The 22043-nt window shown below is 40.8% G+C and overlaps 2 protein-coding genes across 3 annotated transcripts in view; one reads left to right on the top strand and one right to left on the bottom strand.

Annotated features, from left to right (window-relative positions):
* The window catches only part of LOC126458124 (wiskott-Aldrich syndrome protein family member 3), a 270241-nt gene extending 251615 nt beyond the window's left edge, over nucleotides 1-18626 (bottom strand). For both annotated transcript variants that reach the window (XM_050094956.1, XM_050094955.1), the window contains exon 1: nucleotides 18464-18626. The gene's annotated coding sequence lies outside the window, so the exon portion shown is untranslated. The remainder of the gene's footprint in view (nucleotides 1-18463) is intronic.
* A 393-nt stretch (nucleotides 18627-19019) lies between these two features.
* On the top strand, nucleotides 19020-21502 carry LOC126458123 (mitochondrial-processing peptidase subunit beta). The gene is made up of 2 exons (XM_050094953.1): nucleotides 19020-20500; nucleotides 21320-21502. Exon 1 carries the CDS (start codon nucleotides 19058-19060, stop codon nucleotides 20483-20485), a length of 1428 nt encoding a protein of 475 aa, XP_049950910.1. The 5' UTR covers nucleotides 19020-19057; the 3' UTR covers nucleotides 20486-20500; nucleotides 21320-21502.
* Nucleotides 21503-22043: the final 541 nt, after the last annotated feature.

The raw sequence follows: 22043 nt of genomic DNA, 5'->3' as shown, positions 1-22043 counted from the left end.
TTCATAGCAATAAAGCCTGGGACTAAGTTCATTTTTCTGTCATCTCTTGTACCAATCGTAGTTGCGTGTAGACTGGTTTCGCTGAACACCCAGAGCTTTAATAACAGCGATCAAAAATGCATAATGAGATTTTATGTATGCAATGTAGTTGGTAATTGTTGGGCCTTTAGAAGATCTTTAGATGACGTAATTTCACGGCCTCCTCCCGTAATTTAAGAACAATGTTCTTAATGTATTCCACATGTTCGCTGTAATATTCCATCGTCTCTAGCCACGTTCCACAGCGAGTAGGTATGGGTTATGGTGGTACAGTGTGAAGTTCCTCTCGAAATAACTGGATTCTTGTAGGTGCTTCAATAAAAACCGTTTCGATGGTTGAAACCAGCATATTTACATGTGGAAATTCGTCTCAGCTGCAAGATTCATGCCACGGGAAAGACTTGTGATATGCAGCAAGGCTGGGTAAAATACTATCAACAATGTAACAGCACCAATCATGCGGCTGCATCACTGTAGATTACAAGTACTTTTATTTTCATCTAGACTGCGGGGAAAAGTAATTTGAGGACTTAATTAACAAAGTGAGCAATTGTTTCCTGGTTAGTCTTTTTTAGCTCCTTGCTGCAATCACATGAGGTGCAGAGCGAGTGACAGGATCTAACTTTCGAACAATCAAATTAGCCACATATCGACCTTGTCAATTCTCATCGACAGAGATCCACATGTATGGATCGCCTATATTTTCCCTTATCTTGTTCAATGTATTTTCATATAAAGTATCTAAATAGTTCTTTCTCAGTGTGGATTCTGATGGAAAGCTGAGGTTACTATTTCTCCAGAAAACTTTTGAACTGGCTATTTTCAACTGCACTGAATGGTATGTTTGCTTCAAACCTACGTTTGCTTCAACAATGGCTCGACACAGGTCAAGAGGAAATTCGTTTTTGTTTGTTGCATTTGGTTTAGTTTTTAAAGTTTGATTTATTTTTTAAATTTGCCTGGCGTTTAATCCCTGCAACATGCTGACTTAAATGCGACCTCTGTTCAGAATGTACCTAAAAACAAAAATAAATGATAAACACTGTGTGTAAGAATTTACGTACGAGATCTAATTAACAAAAATAACCTACATTAAGGGTTTAGAAACAATATTTTTGCATTCGCATGTGTGTGGTCCAAGTTAACTCAGGAGAAACAGTGGCATCACTGTTATGAGTGGGCGTAGGTTAATATTTTACTTACGTCTTTGCTGCACACATTGGAGTGAATAACTATTCCGTCTGTAGAGAAGTCAGGTAATTCTTGTAATCACCGACGAATCAGATATGATTTGGTGCTGACTACTTTCGGCATGCTTGACTTTCCACAATTACATTGTCACTGTGAAATATTTCTGCACATCCAAGCAGCACGCTGACCGACTGAATGAAGACAGTGCAGGTGTTTTAAACCGGCTGTTCCGATACGGCAATAAGGCGCCGGAGGCATATCACAAGGCTCCTATGTGCCCCGCCGGACCATTTGACGGTTTACAGCGAGCGATATCTCCACCTGTACAGTCGGCAGGAAAACGCTAGAAAAACCGAAACTGGTAGTGCCAAAGGGCAGATACACAACCGCGTGTCATGCATTTCATTAAGTACTGAACGGCTGTTGATAACATCCTTCAAAAACGTTTAATCTTTTGGAATGAGTTTTACGTGCAAGAACGGATTCATTCAATGATATATTATATTAGCTCTTTGGAACAAAATTAAAGTTCATATCTGTTTAGTGTTAAAAACATCAATTGCAGTTTTTCGGAACATCCACAACGCCATTTATTAACTATTCGGCGCGATGTCCTAAAACAAAACACTATGATTGATGTCTACACAATTATAATTTGGATATATAATCGGTTTCATAATTCGTTATAAAGGATACATTAGAAAAGTTCGTACTTACACTGTTCATTGCACGTGAAAACGAAACAAGGTCTCACAATGATAACATTCGTTTTCGCACGCGTATTACACAACTAACTTCTGTTTATTTTACTTTTGCATTATCGTTGTTCGTAAAGGAGGAAAGTGACTTCGGTGGAGACATTACAGTCAGGAGATGTGATAATGTTTACGTAAACAAACTGGTTTCCAATTTCGAAGTGAACGTAGAAAAAGGGCCACTGCAGACTGGGTCGTGGGAATTAGTTACCTAGTTGTCCGTAGAATTACATCCAGGAAGGATAAGGAATCCTCAGCACAGCACTGCGGGTTTCTAATTATGGTGATGCGGGAACGTCGAACCATCGGTAACAAGTCTGTCTTGACTAACTGAAAGCCATACGGATTCAGGAACTCTGTCTCAAAAACTTTTTAGCGTGTACATCACTGTAGATGGGCTAGAAGACGGTAGGATCTGAGTAATATTTACGTCTGGAACGTACGTGAACAAGTGGAGATCAGTCAAAATTTTACGTATCGACAGCAGCAACGTTACCGTATGTGAAATAAACGTTTTTCTGACGAGAGTGATATACGCAGCCATTAACTGCCTCGCTAGAGGAGTTACATTGGCACGCGCCTTGACACTGCAGGAAACTAACGGAAACCAATACGACCATCGCAAAGACTAGATTCAAAGCTGTTTGCCCAGAATACAAGATCGAGGTTTTATTCCAAAACTACTTTCCTCCACTTACAACTGTCTCGTAAAGTACTTCATCGAAGAGACGATATATACAGGAAATGCGGCGGAATGAGTGCTTTCAAAGACAAGTAAATGAAGGAAGGTTAGTGTTTAAGGCCCCGTCGACAACGATGCTATTAGAGGCTGAATACAAACTCATACAGAGGATGGGGGGGGAGGTAAACGAGCACGCCATTTCAAGGAAACAATCCCGGCGAATCGCTTTAACGATGTTTAGGGAGATCCGGGAAAAACTAAACCTTAATGGCCGGACGGGAATTTGCACAACCGTCCTCCCGAATACAATGTCTTACCACTGCGCCACCTCGGTCGGGAAAGTTAAATAGAGAGACAGGCATGAAACACATTAAGCAGCCTCGAGCAGTGTCGGGCCACAGTATCAATAATTATATTCGCAGGTATTCGAATAGCCTGGAAGTTATCGTTCGTTTAGACAGGGGCCATAAATGACTTTTTTGTTGCTAGGTGGGGTCGCTTCAAAGATAGGAAGGTCAACTTTGTTTTTTTAAATGGGATGCTATACGTTCGTACTTATTTTCTGACAGCAGCTATCGAGACGAATCCAATGATGTGTAACCGTAAAGTCTTTGAAGGTCAACGAAGGTCACAAAGGTGCAATGGAACGTCCATTTACAGGTGTTCAAAGTGATGACCACTGGCAGCAATGCAGTGCTGCAATCTTCCTATCATGGATTGAGTGGTATTCCTTATCACATCAGCACTTATCGAAGCACATGCTCTGACAGTCTTCTCCTCCATATCTTCAGGGGTAGTTGGAAAGTCTTTATAAACAATGTCTTTTACGAATCCCCACAAGAAAAAATCCAGAGGCGGCAAGTCTGGCGAACGAGCCGGCCACGACACATCTCCTCCGCGTCCAATCCAACGATATGGGAACTGCCTCTGCAACTCATTTCTAGACAGCGAAAATTGTGCCGGACACCCATCGTGTTGATACCACACACTGATCCCTGTTTCTAAAGGTATTTCTTCCAATAACAGACCTAATGTTTTTTGCAAGGAATGTGTTGTACTTCCTTCCATTAAGATTTACTTCGATGAAATAGGGGCCTATAATTCTGTCCTCCAGAATCCCACACCATACATTCACCGACCACGGTTTTTGGTGAGCAACTTGCCGCAGCCAACATGGATTTTCAGTTGCCCAATAATGCAACATTTCCATTGTTCGTGAATGTAGCCTAGTCAGTAAATAAAATCAAATTAATAAATGTGTCATCCCTCAATCTGAAGTTGAGCCCATCGGCAGAATTCAATAGGACGCATACAATCCGTACCAGCAAATTCTTGGTGGAGACACATGGTAAGGATGCGATTTACGGCGATGTAGAATACTAACAACAATGTTCTGGCTCATGCCAGATTTCCTTGCGATTTCACGCAAACCAACACAAGCATCTCTAACTACAGTGGCAGGAGTACGTATTTACGTTTCCTCGTTAGTAACTTTCCTTTGCCGGTTATATTTCCGATGGGTTAAAAGATCCAGTTGTTCTCAATTTATCATACACATATTTAAATGTACGGCGTGTAGGGTGAGTGCATTGAGACATTTTTCAGCGTGTAAGTCTCTGGCTCTCACTGAATTTCGTTGGCATTCACCGTAAATGAGAAGCATATCGACTTGTTCTTCGAAGGAATACATCATTCACATTCGCTTGATTCGACGATACTAGTCTTACTGTTCCTATTGGTGTTGTATTGTGAAACCGTCGAATGGTGTTTACGCGTCAACGTCACGTTAGATGAATACGCCGTATTCGGCGAATATTTACTACTTGCACGATATACGGTCATGGCATGTGCTTCGGTATGTGCCGAAGTGGTAAGGAATACCACTCACCACTGTATATAAAAGGTGTCCCATTATAATCTATACCGACCGATATCTCTGAAGCGGCACATTTCTGCAAAGAGTCTAGTAAAAGTCTAAAGGTTTGAAGGGGGGGACGGGGGGCATGGAATGGTTACCTCGAAACGACCTTGAAGCCTATTTCGAGGTCAAAACAAGGTCAAGTTCATTTTTTAATATGGTAATCCCTATTTTTTGTTCCATATTCGTATTCTACGCAAAAATTAGTATTGTTTGTAGAGAACGCTTTTTCGAAAAACCGAAAGTTTTTGCCAGGTGGTACTTCACTGTAACTTTCCCAGGTTACCAGCACACTCAGAGAAGAGAAGGGTGGAGCTCTGAGGGTAATTAATAAGCGCCATTTTCGGGGAATTTGAAATCGTGACTGGGGGTTTTGAGAAATTTTACCTTTGGAGATTCTGAAAATTTCTCAACTTTGCTCATTTAGAATGATTCTTGATTGGCGTGACTCCCAAATTTTTCTCTTACGGACTTAGAAAAAATGTGTGTTAAGGGATTAAGAAAAATTCCACCTCGTCGAACTCTGATGAATTTCGCCTCGTGGAACTCAGACCAATCTCGTCTCGTGAGAATCTAATGAGTTCCTGCGAAGTGAAATTTTTCCAAATCCGTACAACCAAAATTATTCTCAACACGAATGTTTGGAGTCCATAAGAAAAATTTATCTGAGCCACCTTGTCCCGCAATCTACTTTCGTTTCTGACTTCTCTCCATATCTGGAAAAGATGGATTACCATGTGGTATTATTACGCCAATATCAATGTAAAGGTGCCCCTTGAAAGACACTTCCGTTAGGCACCTAAGTAATTTTCTGAATGAGTGCACTTTAATACTGTTTTGGCTTCGCGTTGTGGCGTGAACAACGCCGAGCATGTGTCAACAAACGGGTCGCGTACACTGTAATAAGTCAGTTGTCCTGCAACAAGCTTGACGGGTGTTTCGTTGAAGGGAAAACCTAAGAAAACCAATGATAGTAGAAGTGATCAGTACAGTTTATTTTTCGACTCTAATCTGTCCGAAATGGCTTATTACACGCCGTTAGAAATGGTGAGAATTATGCAGCCGCGCAGAGATTGTATGTCGAAAGATATCCCGATGCAAGTCATACCACTAAGGCTACAATTAGGTCTCTGGTAAGACGAGCTGAAAGAGGGACCTTAAAAAGGCAGAAACGAAAGACGGGCCCGAGAGAGGCGATTGCGCTGGAAGTTTGTGCTATCGTCGCTGAAGATCCACACATTTCGACTCGTGAGTTTCAGCGAATGCATGGCGTGCCCTGATCAACGGTATCGTGTTTTACGATACTTTAAATCCCACCCATATCGCTTCACAACATTCAAGCATTTGAGCCGGGGGATCCTGAGAGACGGCTGTCATTTTGTCGATGGACCGATACGCAAATACGTAAAGATCCCTTTTTCTTCGCACACACTCTTTACTGACGAGGCTAACTTCGACAACATGGGAGGAGTCAATCTCCATAACGCACACTACTGGGCGGAAGCAAATCCTCGCTGACAACGAAATCACAGAACGCAGACTGGTCAATCAATGTCTGGGCGGGCATAGTTTGAGGTTACGTGGTAGATCCAGTTTATGGCAAAACTGTCGAACGGCTTGCGCTATCTTCATATTCTCCAGAACCTGGTGTTTCCAAAATATCCGCCCACCCATACGAGCACGTATGTGGTTTCAATATGACGGCGCCCCCGCACATCAGGCCTCACCCATCAGACGGTACCTTAATGCAACGTACCCGAATAGATGGATTGGTATCGGTAGTGCAGTTCGTGAATTCCCGCCAAGATTGCCAGACTTAACACCATTCGACTTTTTCTTATGGGGAGCTGTGAAGCAGAAGGTGTACTCCACTCCCCCGATGACGCCAGAAGATATGAGGGAAAGGATTGTGGCGGCTTTCCATGTAATCACCCATCAGGCACTGACGTCGAGACCAGTTTACGACTGTGTGTAAAAGTGCATTAGGCAAAATGGGCAGTTGATCGAGCATCTAAGATCCTAAATTTCCAGTGAGAACCATGTTAATCAGCCCTTTTCAGGCTAACGATATTCGAAGTCTGCTGGGCAACCTCCACGTGGTGCACATTGGGTCCCACTAATGCCGACGTTATTTGCTTTCAGGTTAATATGAAGAATTTCAAGGCCATTTCAAGTTCACGCAAACGTCACCAGTGGACAAAGTTCAGAAACCATACAATATTTTCATTGACAATTTTTCTCGATCTCGCTTCGTTCTCGAGACACTGGTAACCTGGGAAAGTTACAATTAAGTGCCCCCTGGCGACAAACTATTGGTTTTTCGAGAAAATGTCCCCTACAAACATTGCGTATTTTTTCACGTAGAATACGAATATGAAATAAAAAAATAGTAGTTACCATTTGCAAAAATGAACTTATCTTGGTTTGACCTTGGAAAAGGTTTCAAGGTCATTTCAAGGTAACTACTCCATGACCTCCTCCAACCCTTACAACTTTCACTGGAGACTTTTTAGCAGGATTGTGCGCTCCACAGATATCGGCCCGTAGATTAAAATGGGACACCCTGTACATACATATACTGTCGGTGGGAATGTACCAGGAAATGTTTTATGCTTGAAAGTCTGATTACTTTTATATCTCTTGTATGTAACATACCGCAATAAACCAAGGTAAAAATAGAAATCAGCTTTCAGATTACCCCTATTGCCATTTTAAGCAAGACAACGTGATATAATTGTAGGAGCACCGCGAGATCGGAGAATGAAAATGAATTAGCCACGCACGGCGATTTTTGGGAACAGCGAATGTTACAGCTGTTCGACTACAGTTCGCGCAAGTACCAACAAATGAGAAACATACCAAGGAAACGAGAAAGAATAAAATAATTCTTAGTCTTTTCCGCATTTGGACTGTCACTAAGAAAATGTGAAATAAAGGCGTTATTAGAACAAAGAAATTTTATGTTTATAGATACTTTCACTCTCCTTGGAGTGTACACTGCAATAATTTCCAACACGCACTGGGACATGAATATGGATCCTCGTTGAGGTACTGACAAGTCGAAGAGTTTAGTCTGACGAGTGGCATGTCTGGATGCTAAGCTGGCAAGATAATTGCTTGCCAAGGCATGTTTTCATGCAGCTGCCTGAGATGGTAAACACTTTCAGTCAGAAAGCTTAAAAACGATAACTGTACAAACGCTGAAAACATCCGCTGGATAAACAATAACTGAACAAACACTGAAAACATACGCTGAATACAGCCAGTTATCCTTGGTGAGCTTTCGCTTGAGTCTAACGTAATACTACCCTAAAACCCCGAAGTGTTACGGAATCTTACTTCGTACAGTACACTACAACGACAAGAAAGAAATGTGACTGTTCGCGTTTATAAGGAGCTGTCTGCCTTGGGGAATTGTGTGTAACTGTGTCCTTTCGCTGTGAAAACGTTCAACTTCTTCAGTCAACACAGTGGCAGTGGGCAGGCAGTTTACTATTTACGTGTTCAGGTGTTATATCGGCAGAAAGTGGTGTAAGAAGTTGACACAAATTAGACAAAAATGAGTTGCGCGCTGATATGGAAGACTATGTGATTCATGTAATGAGAGAGCCAATCTCTCGTAAAAGATTCTGAGTGTTAACTATCAATTAATTTACTACGTAGCAACACTATAACGTAACAGAGGTACTCACCAAACCACAAGGCGACAATATTTTTCATCAGTCATTGATATAGACAGAAAAGTGTGTCTACCAGTAAAACTTACTTAGCGTAGGAAAACTTATCTTCAGCTTGTTCGAGCTACGCTATTTGAGGCATATATCGCAGCCATGCAATTACCAATACGGCCTACGAAGGGTACTGTGGATCGCCTGTCACGGTATGGCTACCCTTAAACTGGTTGAAAATTCATCCTGGGGAAATTTAATATATCTGCTGGGGCGTTACAAACCTGCTTGTAGTGTTGGCCATCCTGGCATGTAGTGTAAATTCAGGCATTGTTGAAACATGCGTATCAGTAGCTTCAGTATTTCAGTACAAAAAATATCTGTGAAAAATCAAACCATGCTACCACTAGTGTGAACTTGTATTTCTGAGTGTCGTCTTTAAGAGATTTCAGTGCTAGTTGGTGAAACTGAAGTACACGATTCTTTGTTGTTGTCTTCAGTCCAGAGACTTGTTTGATGCAGCTCTCCACGCTACTCTATCTTGTACAAGCCTCTTCATCTCCCAATAACTACTGCAACCTACATCCTTCTGAATCTGCTTGGTCTATTAATCTGTCTCCTTTTCCGATTTTACCCTCGACGTCCCCCCCCCCCACCCTCCCAATACTAAATTGGTGATCCATTGATGCCTCAGAACATGCCCTACCAATAGATCCCTTCTAGTCAAGTTGTGCCACAAATTCCTCTTCTCCCCAATTCTGTCCAGTACCTCTTGATTAGTTACGTGATCTACACATCCAATCTTCAGCATTCTTCTGTAGCACCACATTTCGAAAACTTCTGTTCTCTCCTTGTCTAAACTGTTTACCGTCCATGTTTCACTTCCATACGGGGAATGCAGGAGTAGGTTTAATAATGAATAGGAAAATAGGAATGCGGGTAAGCTACTACAAACAGCATAGTGAACGCATTATTGTGGCCAAGATAGATACGAAGCCCACACCTACTACAGTAGTACAAGTTTATATGCCAACTAGCTCTGCAGATAACGAAGAAATTGAAGAAATGTATGATGAAATAAAAGAAATTATTCAGATTGTGAAGGGAGACGAAAATTTAATAGTCATGGGTGACTGGAATTCGAGTGTAGGAAAAGGGAGAGAAGGAAACATAGTAGGTGAATATGGATTGGGGCTAAGAAATGAAAGAGGAAGCCGCCTGGTAGAATTTTGCACAGAGCACAACATAATCATAACTAACACTTGGTTTAAGAATCATGAAAGAAGGTTGTATACATGGAAGAACCCTGGAGATACTAAAAGGTATCAGATAGATTATATAATGGTAAGACAGAGATTTAGGAACCAGGTTTTAAATTGTAAGACATTTCCAGGGGCAGATGTGGACTCTGACCACAATCTATTGGTTATGACCTGTAGATTAAAACTGAAGAAACTGCAAAAAGGTGGGAATTTAAGGAGATGGGACCTGGATAAACTAAAAGAACCAGAGGTTGTACAGAGATTCAGGGAGAGCATAAGGGAGCAATTGACAGGAATGGGGGAAATAAATACAGTAGAAGAAGAATGGGTAGCTTTGAGGGATGAAGTAGTGAAGGCAGCAGAGGATCAAGTAGGTAAAAAGACGAGGGCTAGTAGAAATCCTTGGGTAACAGAAGAAATATTGAATTTAATTGATGAAAGGAGAAAATATAAAAATGCAGTAAGTGAAACAGGCAAAAAGGAATACAAACGTCTCAAAAATGAGATCGACAGGAAGTGCTAAATGGCTAAGCAGGGATGGCTAGAGGACAAATGTAAGGATGTAGAGGCCTATCTCACTAGGGGTAAGATAGATACCGCCTACAGGAAAATTAAAGAGACCTTTGGAGATAAGAGAACGACTTGTATGAATATCAAGAGCTCAGATGGAAACCCAGTGCTAAGCAAAGAAGGGAAAGCAGAAAGGTGGAAGGAGTATATAGAGGGTCTATACAAGGGCGATGTACTTGAGGACAATATTATGGAAATGGAAGAGGATGTAGATGAAGATGAAATGGGAGATACGATACTGCGTGAAGAGTTTGACAGAGCACTGAAAGACCTGAGTCGAAACAAGGCCCCCGGAGTAGACAATATTCCATTGGAACTACTGACGGCCGTGGGAGAGCCAGTCCTGACAAAACTTTACCATCTGGTGAGCAAGATGTATGAAACAGGCGAAATACCCTCAGACTTCAAGAAGAATATAATAATTCCAATCCCAAAGAAAGCAGGTGTTGACAGATGTGAAAATTACCGAACTATCAGCTTAATAAGTCACAGCTGCAAAATACTAACACGAATTCTTTACAGACGAATGGAAAAACTAGTAGAAGCCAACCTCGGGGAAGATCAGTTTGGATTCCGTAGAAACATTGGAACACGTGAGGCAATACTGACCTTACGACTTATCTTAGAAGAAAGATTAAGGAAAGGCAAACCTACGTTTCTAGCATTTGTAGACTTAGAGAAAGCTTTTGACAATGTTGACTGGAATACTCTCTTTCAAATTCTAAAGGTGGCAGGGATAAAATACAGGGAGCGAAAGGCTATTTACAATTTGTACAGAAACCAGATGGCAGTTATAAGAGTCGAGGGACATGAAAGGGAAGCAGTGGTTGGGAAGGGAGTAAGACAGGGTTGTAGCCTCTCCCCGATGTTGTTCAATCTGTATATTGAGCAAGCAGTAAAGGAAACAAAAGAAAAATTCGGAGTAGGTATTAAAATTCATGGAGAAGAAATAAAAACTTTGAGGTTCGCCGATGACATTGTAATTCTGTCAGAGACAGCAAAGGACTTGGAAGAGCAGTTGAATGGAATGGACAGTGTCTTGAAAGGAGGATATAAGATGAACATCAACAAAAGCAAAACAAGGATAATGGAATGTAGTCTAATTAAGTCGGGTGATGCTGAGGGAATTAGATTAGGAAATGAGGCACTTAAAGTAGTAAAGGAGTTTTGCTATTTGGGGAGCAAAATAACTGATGATGGTCGAAGTAGAGAGGATATCAAATGTAGGCTGGCAATGGCAAGGAAAGCGTTTCTGAAGAAGAGAAATTTGTTAACATCCAGTATTGATTTAAGTGTCAGGAAGTCATTTCTGAAAGTATTCGTATGGAGTGTAGCCATGTATGGAAGTGAAACATGGACGATAAATAGTTTAGACAAGAAGAGAATAGAAGCTTTCGAAATGTGGTGCTACAGAAGAATGCTGAAGATTAGATGGGTAGATCATGTAACTAATGAGGAAGTATTGAATAGGATTGGGGAGAAGAGAAGTTTGTGGCACAACTTGACCAGAAGAAGGGATCGGTTGGTAGGGCATGTTCTGAGGCATCGAGGGATCACCAATTTAGTATTGGAGGGCAGCGTGGAGGGTAAAAATCGTAGAGGGAGACCACGAGATGAATACACTAAGCAGACTCAGAAGGATGTAGGTTGCAGTAGGTACTGGGAGATGAAAAAGCTTGCACAGGATAGAGTAGCATGGAGAGCTGCATCAAACCAGTCTCAGGACTGAAGACCACAACAACAACAACAACAACAACAACATGGCTACACTCAATACAAACACTTTCAGGAAATACAGACACGATTCTTTATGGGAAGATGACTTACGAAAACTTTTTTTCAAGGTGGTTGTTGAAGATCAGCCGTTGGATGAGGAAGGTAGTGAGCAGGAAGACATCTGGGAAGATGATGATTGTCGAAGATGATATTGAAGCAGGTGACACTGACACCGATTTTATTCCACAAAATATGGGGTGAGAGTAAAAATGAAATTTAGGAATTGCAGAGTGCAAAAAAATTTGAACAGAAAATTTCTTGTTTTAATTCAAGGGAGAGAGCATTAATATTTCAATTAAGACTGTCATATAGGGTAAAAATGCTGAAACCCACCAAAAGCATCCCGAGAGGCAAAAGATTAAAAGGAATATATGTATAACAGCTATGCTATTTCCACAGGGTCCTGCTCGCAAGCTTTGGAGTGCTGAAGAACGTTGGTATCTCTTTGACAAAAATATGCTGAATGATATTGTTCTTCACACCAACCAACAAATGGCTTTACAAAGAGATTCTTCCAAACAAAGATTTACTGGCGATTTTCTTTGCAAACGCACCGTCTTTTAACGGAATCTGTCTACTTTCCCTACTAATGATTTTGAAATTTCGTCAATATTAACATCGCTTCGTGCTATTACACCCCTGGCCTCCCCAATGTTTAAACTATGTCAATGAAATATTCGAGCGCTGCTGAGCCTACGTGTGAGATTTATTCTATATACTGAGACCATTGCAGGTCCTGTTAGCCTTCCTTCAGGCACACCTGACGTTACTTTCGTTATCCGTTGTGTATTCACCGTCCAACGAAGCTTAATGAATATCAGTCTATAAGCCATCAAAGCCACTCACATTTGTGGAGACACTTATGATCGTATCTTGTTTAGAAGACTACAGTGTCTTAATGACTTTCGGTAATCTAGAAATACTGACTACCCGTTCATCTGCATCATTGTAAAGGCTGTCCAAGAACTGTTGCAGCAAAATTTGAGGGGTGCAAAGGTGTCTTGAACAAATCGAGGATACGAACGTGTACGGGAACGTCATCCAACGAAGCTACAGAGCGTCGAAGTTATAGGTGCCGGCGCCTGCCGCTATGCCAACCTTCGGCAACAAAGATGACCATACGCTGACTGACCCTAGGCGGAACGTCTCGCAATATTGTTTGTTATCAGATGATGGCGACTGACTGCCATGATCGCCAGTGAAGAAGCTGGAGCTAGATGCTGCGTAGAAAGGCCTCATCTCCTACGAATGCGATGCTCTGTTTGGTGGATGTTTCCATCCACAGTTTATTTTTCTCCTAGAACCCTCTAAAATCTCCAATGTTTTTCGATATACAGGAAAAAAATAAACCGCTGATAGCTTACTCCAAGGAGGTAGGAGAGCATCACATCGGAGACGGAGCCTTTTTACGCAGCAGCTAGCTCCAGCTTCTCTACTGGCGATGGTGGCACCAGTCGCGATCACTGCATAACAAACATCATTGCGTTCTGTTCCACCACTGTCCGTCAGGGTACAAAGTCATGTTTGCAGCCGAAGTGGTGGCCTAGTGGCAGTCACAAGCGCCTCTAAGTTTGACGCTCTGTAGCGTCGCTGAATAACGTTTCGGAACACGGGTTCCTATCCTCGATTTGTTCAAGACGGCCTCTGCAAACCCTCTAAGTGCGTCCCAACATTTCTGGAACACCCTTTATATCATGGGTGAATTAAATGAGCCGTGTATCAAAAGAATTTTCTTTCTGAAACCACGTTAATTCTTTCAGAGAAGCCTATGTTCCTCCAGGAACGTCATAACTCTCGAGTTTTGAGAGTTCTACTAACGTGTAACAACGGAAGTTAATAATTTGCTATTCTTATTCGTTAAATTTCTTTCTTCTCGTAAAGAAGTATGACACACACTGCTACAGCAACACGGGACTTAATATGGAACTAGAACAGGTATTAATTTCCCCAGATTTTGTAATGCACGCTGGTGTGCAAAACTTGAGGACGAAAGTAACTTTCGCATGATGGGTCACCGCCAAGTACCATAGCTCGATGAAACTTTGACCATAGATAGAACCGTAACAGAACTGTACATAAGAAAAAGAAATACGCAATGAGCCGAATGAAACGGCACTTCTTCAAAGACAATTACAAAAATCACCACTATTTACGACGCTCCCCAGCAAATTACGAGTGTGTGTTATTACCAGGGACAGCAACGCATGCTGTGAAACATGCTCCCATGCTGGCCAGAAGGTAGGTAAGGAATTCTTGTGGTAGAGCATTCCATATCCTCCCGCCAGCGCGGTTGATAACTGCTGGTTGATCATTGGTCCATTTGGGCGTGCTGCAATATGTCGCCCAACGCAAGTCACATGTGCTCTGTAGGATTTACGTACGTGGAACGTGTAGGCCAGTCCATTTGGCGCATATCCTCTCGTTCCAAAGCAGCTTACCTTGCACAAAATTTGATGCCGTCGCGCATTGCCATCCATAAAAATGTCGGCGGGGCCGAATGCACGAAAAGACGCACATAGGGAGGGACACAATAACGTTGACCAGTGAGTGTACCACGTGCAACACACCGTAACACCTGCGACACCAAAGCGATCATGTTCGACAATGCCGGACGTACCTTTACATTGCGAGATGTAGGAACACGTAATGCACCCTGAAACAGTGTCGAAATTGATTTTTTGGTGGTCCACGTGTTATGGTGTGGGGAGGCATAGTGTTGCAGGAGCATACTGACTTGCAAATCATTGAACATAATACATTCACCGGTCAACGTTATTGGTGACACTGTACTTCTTCCGAATATGCATCTTTTCAGGTGTGCATTCGTCCCTGACTTCATTTTTATGGTTGACACTGTGAGGCCGCATTGAACTGCGCAGGTGAAGGAGCTACTGGAGCGATAGGATATTAGGCGAAGGAGCGGCCTGGCGTTCCCTCGACTTAACATCCCACCGAGCAAGTTTGGATGACTTACTGCAACACTTCCACGTGCATCAGCGACCATTAACCGTGCTGTCGGGAGGAAATGAACGCCCTACAGAACTCTAGTGATCTCATGGCCGTGGTGATCGCACAAACCCTATAAAGACCTATGTCCCGTCTTTTGTAATGTCCATAAATCGCGGTGACCCCAATGTAATTATCGTCTTTGAATTAAAAAAGCCAATTATGTTCGTCTCACTGCGTTTTCTTTCAGTTATCCTCTGCACAACATTGTCGCAGTTTTTCCTTTGTATGGTCCAAGTTTCATCGAGTTTTATTTCTTGGCAGTGACATCCCGCGAAAGTAGCTTTCATAAGTCTTGCACGTTAATAAAATCTAGCAGTATTTCACTCTTGTCCTTTGTTAGCTTTGAGTACTCTAAACCCTTTCAAAAACCGGAGATATTTATTCCAATATTTGTCGTGTGTTTGCGCTGCGGTCAGTTATTGGTGTGGTTGTGTCCACAAGTATGGATGATTATGGAAACTCTGTGCCGGAAACAGCCCACCCCTTTGGAAAAACAGGTCATGGACGTAAGACATTAACGCTCTCAAACTACGGACGAATCAGCAGAGTCATGTGTTCTCACTCCATATGACAGCAGAGTGTGGGAAATTTAACGCCAGTCGCTGACGCACAATCTTCACCCAGAAGCTGAAAAAAATGCCTGTCATCCAATAGCAGTCCATCTATGCTCTTTAGGAATGGTCCTAAAATCACTGAAAATTTTCGTGATTCCCACACTTCTTAACCTACAAAAGAAACGCGCGAAGTATAAAATTCTTCCACATCTACAGTTCACATTAGATAGGATGTTAGCAACGTCGGTTGACGAGACAGACACTTCCTGGAATGTACGCTGTAAATACCCGCCAAGTTCTTGTCTGAGGCATATGAGCAAGGGCGTTGCTGATCCATGTGAAACAGTTTTATAGCAGTTGGCAGCAGAGGCCCGCTACTCTGATAATCGCGTAGGTGTTCTAGCAAGTCTTGGCGCGTTCGAATACTGGTACGTTAACGGAAAATATTCCTTTCAATAGTACGTACTTTGCTATTACATTCGTAGAATGTGCATCCAGCCTCAAGGCTAAGTGTGGACCTCGTCTTTCGTACATTGTGCTCCAGTTCTGCTTGTGCCCTCAAGAGATCGAGCGATTAACTACGTCGTCTTGGGAAAACAAGGCAGTTTCCACAGCATAGGAAAATTTAAGTATGAACAGAACAGACTAACAGTCAGCCTAACACAGCGGTCTTGGTGTTGTGGTCTGAAATTTCGTAAACTACATCCTTAAATAGTGATAACACTTGTCATGTTTCCTGTTTGTGAAGTGTCAGTCAATTCACTTATCTGTTGCTTTTGTTTCCGAATGTGAAACGGAAGAAAGGAACATGATGCCGGGGTCAAGATGCTACGGAATTAATTTTGATCAAAACAAATGACCATCTGAACGGTAGGGATCAAATCCCGGAATCTTTTCTTTGAAGAGACTACACTTCCACATACTTGTAGGCTGTGCTTGTCATATACAACATTTTCCTTTATACAATTTTCTTTCCATTTTTATGCAATTATATTTTTCGTAATACATCTCTTGACATCTAATAACGTAGCCAAAATGTTCCACTGACAAACCAAAATGATTAAACAACATGACTTTGGAGTGTATCGTAAGGCATGCCGAAACCCTCTACGTACTGGCACTCAATCTAATTCAGATTGAGTGGAGTAAATCGTAGAGGGATAAAGGGTATCGTGTCGGGAAGAAACAGGTCCTGGTGAGAATTTCCCGTTTCTCTAAATCATTTGATGTTAATGACTATATGGTACCCTAAAAAAACCACAGTATCCTCTTCTTACGCTTCGGCGATCACTTTCTGCGAGACAAAACATGGGTTACAGGAAGCCAAGGGTATCCATAAACAGGTATGCAACCACAGTCTTGGCGTAACGACTATCAGGAGCAGACACTGAAATAGACGCAGAAAAAGTTGATTGACACTTCTCGAAGAACATTATCCGCTCTCAGTACAACAAACCACAATCAATCTCAAAAACCACAAATCATTTGCCACAAATTAGAATTGCCCTATTGACGAGACACTAGTCTACAACATAAGGTAACAATAATATTTATTTCTTTACATAAAAGCACCCATTACTGAGCTATAATGGGGCGTGCCTATGCAGCTTTGTCACATTTAAGTGTGGTCTGCTGATACTTCACATCATCTAAAGTTCGCGCACGATTTATCGACTACACAGAATTCTCTGTAACACGAATGGTACTGTCATGAAGAAATATATAGCTCAGTTTATAAAAAAAAGTTTGCAGTGTTTGATACTACCCTTAGGTTTGACATCTGTCAACCTTTATATTGGATTTGTTTATCTATGCAGATAACACTGTACTGACTGAAAGAAATGAATTATACACACCGAAGATGCGGAGTCAACCGCAGGTCAATTACAGCCATTTCATGACGTTAAAACATAAACACGGATTTTTTTTTTACTTTACAAAAGGCTTACACCAATTCTAGTACTACAAAACTCTCATACGCAGGCTTTATACTGCATAGCCTTAGAACAAACATGCAGGTCTTCCATTCATGATTAATAATGACGAAGTGGTGCATACGGGAAAGCAGTTTGAACATTTTACATAACATCGAAGCCTTTCTGACATCCATGCCAGCAAAACCTTTCAGTACCTTGCGTATTTTAGCTAGATAAGCAACCAGAAGATCAGTATTGCATGGAGGAATGTGGTTCTAATATCAAAATTGTGTCTCCTTCATGGTATATATGCGCCTGCGAGTTTATGTTGACCCAGGGCATTATACAGTTTCGTTACATCCGTAATGACTAGCGTTTCATTTACAGCATGATCCTATCTTTAAGGTTCGCATTACAGCTGAAAGATGTATTATTGACTGATCTATACTGAACTAGACTCGGCAAATGCTCCCCCTTGCCACGTTTCTAACTATAGAAACTTCAGTGTCTGTTCACTATTAATTACACTTCAGACAGCACATAATTTCTTCATGTTAGAGACTAAGTTTCTTTCAGGAAACTAATCTGTAGGTCTACACAATACAAGTTTCTTGAAACTCAATTACACACCGCCTGATCAGCCACCTAACAAACATCCATGCTGTAACACGTAAAAATAAACAATTTCAATGTCAACGAACTACGTGTTTCTTTACACCGAACCCAGTTTCACTAAAAGTGACAGGTTCACTGTGATGATAAAATGCAAGAATAAAAAAATAGCAGCACGAACGATTCGTTCCGCACGGAAATCTCTTTCATATTACTGAATTTATTTCCTGGTATTAGGCACAGAATAAGAATCTAATAGCGTACCATACTGCGAGTATTTCTCTCGTCTGAGGCAAACAGCTGAAAAGCTGATAACCTCATATCTATTAGTTATTGTAAACAGAAACTTCCTCACTGTAACTTGCTGCTTTATAAATTCCCAAGTCGCAAGTGACCCAGGTACACTACAATGCTTTACCAGTCTTTTAAATTTAGTATCATGCATCTAGTAAACTCACTAAGTGTCAAACATTGTTTTCTTAACTTACTGCACTCAGGACACATGCCTTACCATATGCACGTATAATAAATTCAGGTAACAGTCCATTCCTTGAAAACACTACTCCACGAACACTGACATCGCCCACAAGTTTACGAAAACCACATGAAATCAACACTCTTAACCACGTAAAATGGCGTTGTCTCACGAACTCTCAGACTTGATTGGCACCGCCTTCTGGATTTGCTGCCACAGCAAATTCTTCTAGCAGCCTTGCTTTGACACTGCTGAGAAATCAGAGTAGTATCTCTGAAATGCTGTTCATTCGCAATCTATGTAAAATTTCAACACAAGATTGCGTTTGGCATTTATTAGGCAACATAACCATAAATTTTAAGGATTAAATTAACCAAATAAACAAATTTTCTGCACTATTTTGTTTGTTGCCGTCACTTATTACCACCTCAGAATATGTTTTAAATATATCAAGCCTGAATTATTGTAGAATGTGGAAAAAACTTATATACATTTTTTAGAACTGTGAAAAGAGTGGTGGATGCTACGAAAACAAATATTGTATTGCCAACTTCTGAATCTTACGAGCGTGTATAAATAGCTTCTATGTGGATACTCTAATTACAAGGCAGTGAGTTCGACCTTCACAAAATGGCGACCCGTCTGCTAAGGTTGAGTGCTGTGCTACGGAACAAAAGCAATTTAACTGAAGTAAGCAAGAGATGGAGATCAACACTCGCTGCACCATCATTCGAGCAGGTAATAATAAATGGACCACCAACGCGGTGCACCACGTTGGACAACGGCTTCCGTGTTGCAACAGAAGATAGTGGTGGTTTAACCGCTACAGTCGGTTTGTGGATTGATGCGGGATCGCGTTATGAGACAGACAGTACGAATGGTGTAGCTCACTTTTTGGAGCATATGGCATTTAAAGGCACATCGAAAAGATCCCAGACGGATTTAGAACTTGAGATTGAGAATATGGGTGCCCACCTTAACGCATACACCTCCCGTGAACAAACTGTTTTTTACGCAAAGTGTCTAGCAGAGGATATTCCAAAATGTGTTGAAATACTTTCTGATATCATATTGAATTCCCGGCTGGGAGAACAAGAGATTGAGAGGGAGAGAGATGTTATTCTCCGTGAAATGCAAGAAGTGGAAACAAATTTGCAGGAAGTAGTGTTTGATCACTTACATGCAACAGCGTATCAGGGTACAGCACTGGGCAGAACAATTCTGGGCCCTACGAAAAACATCAAATCTATATCTCGCCAAGATTTATCAGACTTTATTAAAACCCATTACAAGCCCCCAAGGATGGTTATGGCTGGTGCAGGTGCAATAAAGCATGACGATTTAGTAAAATTGACGGAGAAAAATTTTAGCAGCCTTAGTGGCTCTTACAGTGACGAAATTCCCATTCCAACTCCATGCAGGTTTACTGGCTCTGAGATCCGTGTGAGGGATGATTCAATCCCACTTGCACATGTTGCAATTGCTGTAGAGGGTTGTGGATGGGCAGACGCAGACAACATTCCATTGATGGTCGCTAATACCTTAATTGGTGCATGGACAAGAACACAAGGAGCTGGAGTCAACAATTCATCACGCTTAGCAGCAGCTGCAGCACAAGATAACCTAGCACATACTTTCCAGTCATTTAACACTTGCTACAAAGACACAGGTCTTTGGGGCATTTATTTTGTGTGTGACCCACTGAAATGTGAAGATATGATGTACAATATTCAAACTGAATGGATGCGTATATGTACAGAAGTAACAGAGTCAGAGGTGGAACGTGCTCGTAACATGTTGAAGACAAATATGCTTTTACAGCTTGACGGGTCAACGCCTGTTTGTGAAGACATAGGAAGGCAGATGCTTTTCTATAACAGAAGGATCCCAACTCATGAATTGATTGCTAGAATTGAATCTGTAACAGCAAAAAATGTAAGAGATGTTGGAATGAAGTATATATATGATCACTGCCCAGCACTGGCTGCTGTTGGACCAATTGAAAATCTCCCAGACTACAACAGAATCAGGTCATCAATGTACTGGCTGCGTGTGTAATTGCACATTGTAGAGGTAAGTTTTTCTGTGCTGAATAGCTACTTCAGTTAAATTCACTAGTTCCTGTTTGCATATGCTAAATTAATTTTATTTTCACTTGATTTTTTTTATGAACATGGAAAAGCTCAACTGTAGAGATGCTGACTCATCAGGTGTACTATCACTGATAGCCATAATTCTACTTGTAGACTACCATTAGTTTTAAAAAGAATTTTTGGCCCATCAGAGATTCTGATTGCTGTCTTTGTATTTAGAGTTGAAATGCATTTTGTATTGGCATACCATGCATCTGACCAGAATGAATTCTAAAAATTGTGTACAGGGACTGTACAGAAAAAGATAACAAAATATTATTGAAAAAAGCCTGGCTGTTATTAATTGTCTTACAAAGCTTTATTACATTGCTTGATAGAGATCATCTTAGCCTATTGTTGCTCATTCTGTAGAATTCAAGTAACAAACAAGCAATTACTTTGTACAGAAAGTAAAATTTTGATGTGGATTCTAATAGATCAATTAATGTTGAAATATTTTTTGAGAGTCACGAAGGTCATCGTTTGTGATTAAATCTGTCAGTTTAGTATTGTGCAGTTTCCTCCTGTTTGTTCAGATAAAATGATTTGTGCAGAATATATTCCAGTAATAGTGGAAATAGAGAGCAAGAGCAGAAAATACTTTTTGTATTGGGTAATGTGGCTACTTTACAATGATTTACTTGATCATGTAACTCTGAATTATGGTATCTGACACTGATTTATCAGCAAACTGAGGATCCTATACATATAAAAAAAGTGCTGAAAAGTACACATTTTCCATAATACATTTCTTTTTCAGGTACAGTGCAGATGGAGTGAGAATGGACCTGTAAATAGGTAGCTAATTTATTTCAGAAGATCTACTCCAGTTATAGTAAATATCCTTAAGCATTGTAGCCAATGTATTTACTTGTCAGAAGACCATGACTTTTGTTCATTGTGATCAATTTATTAATGAAAATAAAATCTGTACATTATGTAAGTGGTGTGTTTTTTAAATCACCAGGTGTTATTTTGAGAAAATGGCACCTCCCATGACTTGCATTGTTGATATTGAGCTGTAGAGAGGATTTTGTAAAACAGGAAAGCTAAAGATAGAAAACTTCAGTGAACTGGGTTCTGACATTTGAAAAACTAAAGAAATGGAAAAGCAGAGTAGTATTGCAGTCTTTCCATATTCCACCTTGGATGAAGCACAACTCTGAAATAAAGTAAGAAATACACAAATAGGTTAATTGAAAATGAGAAATTAGTTAATTAGGCTGAAAAGCAAAATCATTGTGAAGCTTTTAGCCTATTCCTTTTTCTTATAGAAATTTAATAAAAGGAAAACATTAACATGGGTGTGTGTGTGAGAGAGATAAATAATGTAAAATAGAAATTTCTGAATCCTTTCACTGTAATAGTAGAAATGAAAATTTTTATTTATTTTTGAAGCTGGTAACATTAGAACAAAAAATTGCAGTGTCTTAACTATTTTGTTCCCATCCTTGGCTTGTATATATACACATTAAAAAAATGAA

This window comes from Schistocerca serialis, chromosome 2 (assembly GCF_023864345.2).
Source record: "Schistocerca serialis cubense isolate TAMUIC-IGC-003099 chromosome 2, iqSchSeri2.2, whole genome shotgun sequence".
Lineage (NCBI taxonomy): Eukaryota > Metazoa > Arthropoda > Insecta > Orthoptera > Acrididae > Schistocerca > Schistocerca serialis.
The sequence above is the reverse complement of the archived record's forward strand: the minus strand, read 5'-3'. Positions and strand labels throughout refer to the sequence as shown.

What these genes read in the sequence shown, in the direction of transcription:
- LOC126458123 (XM_050094953.1), top strand. Translation starts at nt 19,058, where the DNA reads ATGGCGACCCGTCTGCTAAGGTTGAGTGCTGTGCTACGGAACAAAAGC.